Source organism: Rhagoletis pomonella, unplaced genomic scaffold (assembly GCF_013731165.1).
Source record: "Rhagoletis pomonella isolate Grant_MI unplaced genomic scaffold, Rhpom_1.0 Rhpom_scaffold_00840, whole genome shotgun sequence".
NCBI lineage: Eukaryota > Metazoa > Arthropoda > Insecta > Diptera > Tephritidae > Rhagoletis > Rhagoletis pomonella.
In genome coordinates, this window is record NW_023459394.1 from 56005 (window position 1) to 58119 (window position 2115).

The 2115-nt window shown below is 38.0% G+C and overlaps 1 protein-coding gene across 1 annotated transcript in view; it reads right to left on the reverse strand.

Moving 5' to 3' along the window:
• Positions 1-1727, reverse strand: part of LOC118751604 — a 17649-nt gene extending 15922 nt beyond the window's left edge. Inside the window, exon 1 of the mRNA XM_036486420.1 lies at positions 1613-1727. Within this exon, the coding sequence (XP_036342313.1) occupies positions 1613-1727 (115 nt within the window). The remainder of the gene's footprint in view (positions 1-1612) is intronic.
• Between the last annotated feature and the right edge of the window lie 388 nt (positions 1728-2115).

Consider the following 2115-nt stretch of genomic DNA (forward strand, 5'->3'; position numbering starts at 1 on the left):
ATTTCCGACTTTTCTGGAGGGGTTTCCCAAATTTTCTTTCGTAAAAACCTTCTCCTGGCAATTACGAACAACTAAAAAAAAATTGCAAAATCGGTCCAACCGTTTTCAATTGATGAATTACTAACCATTTTTCACACCATTTTGATATATGTATATAGATTAGACACCATTCAGAAAAAAATTTCGCTTCCAGTAATCTCCACGTGGTAAGTGCTCCTCTATTATTTGCTTTCATAGGGATTCCGATACCTTCCTCATTAAAGTTGTAAAGAAAATTCGCTTAAGTGCTTTTTTCGCTTAAGTGCAAAAGTTTTTCGTGCAAAGACTGTGTTTATACACAGAAACTTCAGTCGACGCGATTTTTCACATTCCCTTTTGGTGTTGTTCGTTTCATTTACACACGGCGATTTGTGTGTATGCAATTGTCTATTGTCAGCTGTGAACAGCGGTTCAATTTACACAGACGAACGAGAGCACAAAGCGTGTTGCCCGAGCACGAGCAACTCGGTGCCCCTCTCCTTTCCTCGTCACGCTCTCTCCTACAAACGTCTAATTGCGGCAACAAAAATCGCCGTGTGTAAATGAGCAAAAAAGAAGGATAGGCAGCTAAGCAAAACATTCTGTACACAATTTGGCTCATCAGAAGATGTACGACTAGCATTTACAATTGTACCAAATATGGGCATTTTTTCTCCGTTTGGGCCTTTGGGACTTTTCGTTTGTTTTTGGCCTTTTTGAAGCAACTATGGCTATCCGTTCGTCTGGAGTTGACGAGAGCTATCCGTTTGTTTGAAATATGCAGCACTCGCTGCAACTGTTCTGTTTGTTATGTTAATTGTTATCGCCATACTGCAATTTCATTTGCATACAATTTCACAATATGTGGTACTATCTAAAATTAAATCTAATTTTAAACAAGTAAGAAAGTCTAAGTTCGGGCGGAGCCGAACATTAAATACCCGGCGCAAGTATTAAATATATGTTTTTCACCTTTCCGCAAGCTACCGCTACATGGTAAGCCGGGGTGTATCAATTTTGAGTAAGTTAGCGTATTTAAATTTCGAAATATACCATTTTCTTTTAATATTACTCCACAATATGTTGGAGAACAGTCCGTCACATAATGTTAATTTCAACCAAACAGTCCTGGTAAATGTGCTCTGTAAGCGTGCTGGTGGCTTTAATGTAGTTCATTTCAACGCTTGCAGCTTGAATAGTGACAAACTGGATAGCATTAGAAGTATATTTGAAGATTCGTTTGTTGACGTTGTTTGTGTGTCAGAGACTTGGTTCAGTGCGGATATTCCGGATTATTGCTACTCAATCCCAAACTATAATTTGTTTCGCAATGACCGTTTGGGTAGAAGAGGTGGTGGAGTGGCTGTGTATTGTAGAAACAATCGAAATGTTAATATTATAAGTTCTTCTACGTCTGAGATTGAGTTTATGACTACCGTGATTTCAGATGCGAGCACAAAAGTGTTGGTGTCTTGTGTGTACAATCCTAGCAAGAACATTTCATTGCAGCCTTTTTTCGATGACCTTACTCCTCGTCTTCTTGACTATGACCACTATATTATATGTGGCGATTTTAACATTAATCTACTCTCACCTGACTCTTTATCCAAGAATTTTTTAGACTCTGTCGCATCAGTTGGTATGTCTGTTGTCAATACTTGTATGCCTACAAGATTTTCATTCAATGTTCGTCCTAGTCTTCTTGACATTTTCATAGTTCCAAGGTCTACTTCTGTGCGTTTGTTTGACCAAATGTCTTTCATCTCTGACCACGATTTGATTTTTTGTTCGTTCGACTTTAAGTTAAATAACAAAGCTGAAGAAGAGACGAAGTTCTATTACCGTGACTATAAGGCCATTAAATTTGATGCGTTGTTTTCGGATTTAAACCGGTTCCATTGGAATTTTTGTTGGCAGCTAGTAACTGCTGACGAAAAACTAGACTTCTTTGTACAAAATATCTTATATTTCTTTAATAAGCATGTACCTATTCGCCAGTGTATCTCTAAGTCACGCTCCTGTCCATGGTTTAACAAAGAAGTTAAATTAGCGATTAAAAAGCGTAATATTTCCTACAACACCTGGAAAAGGAGGCCA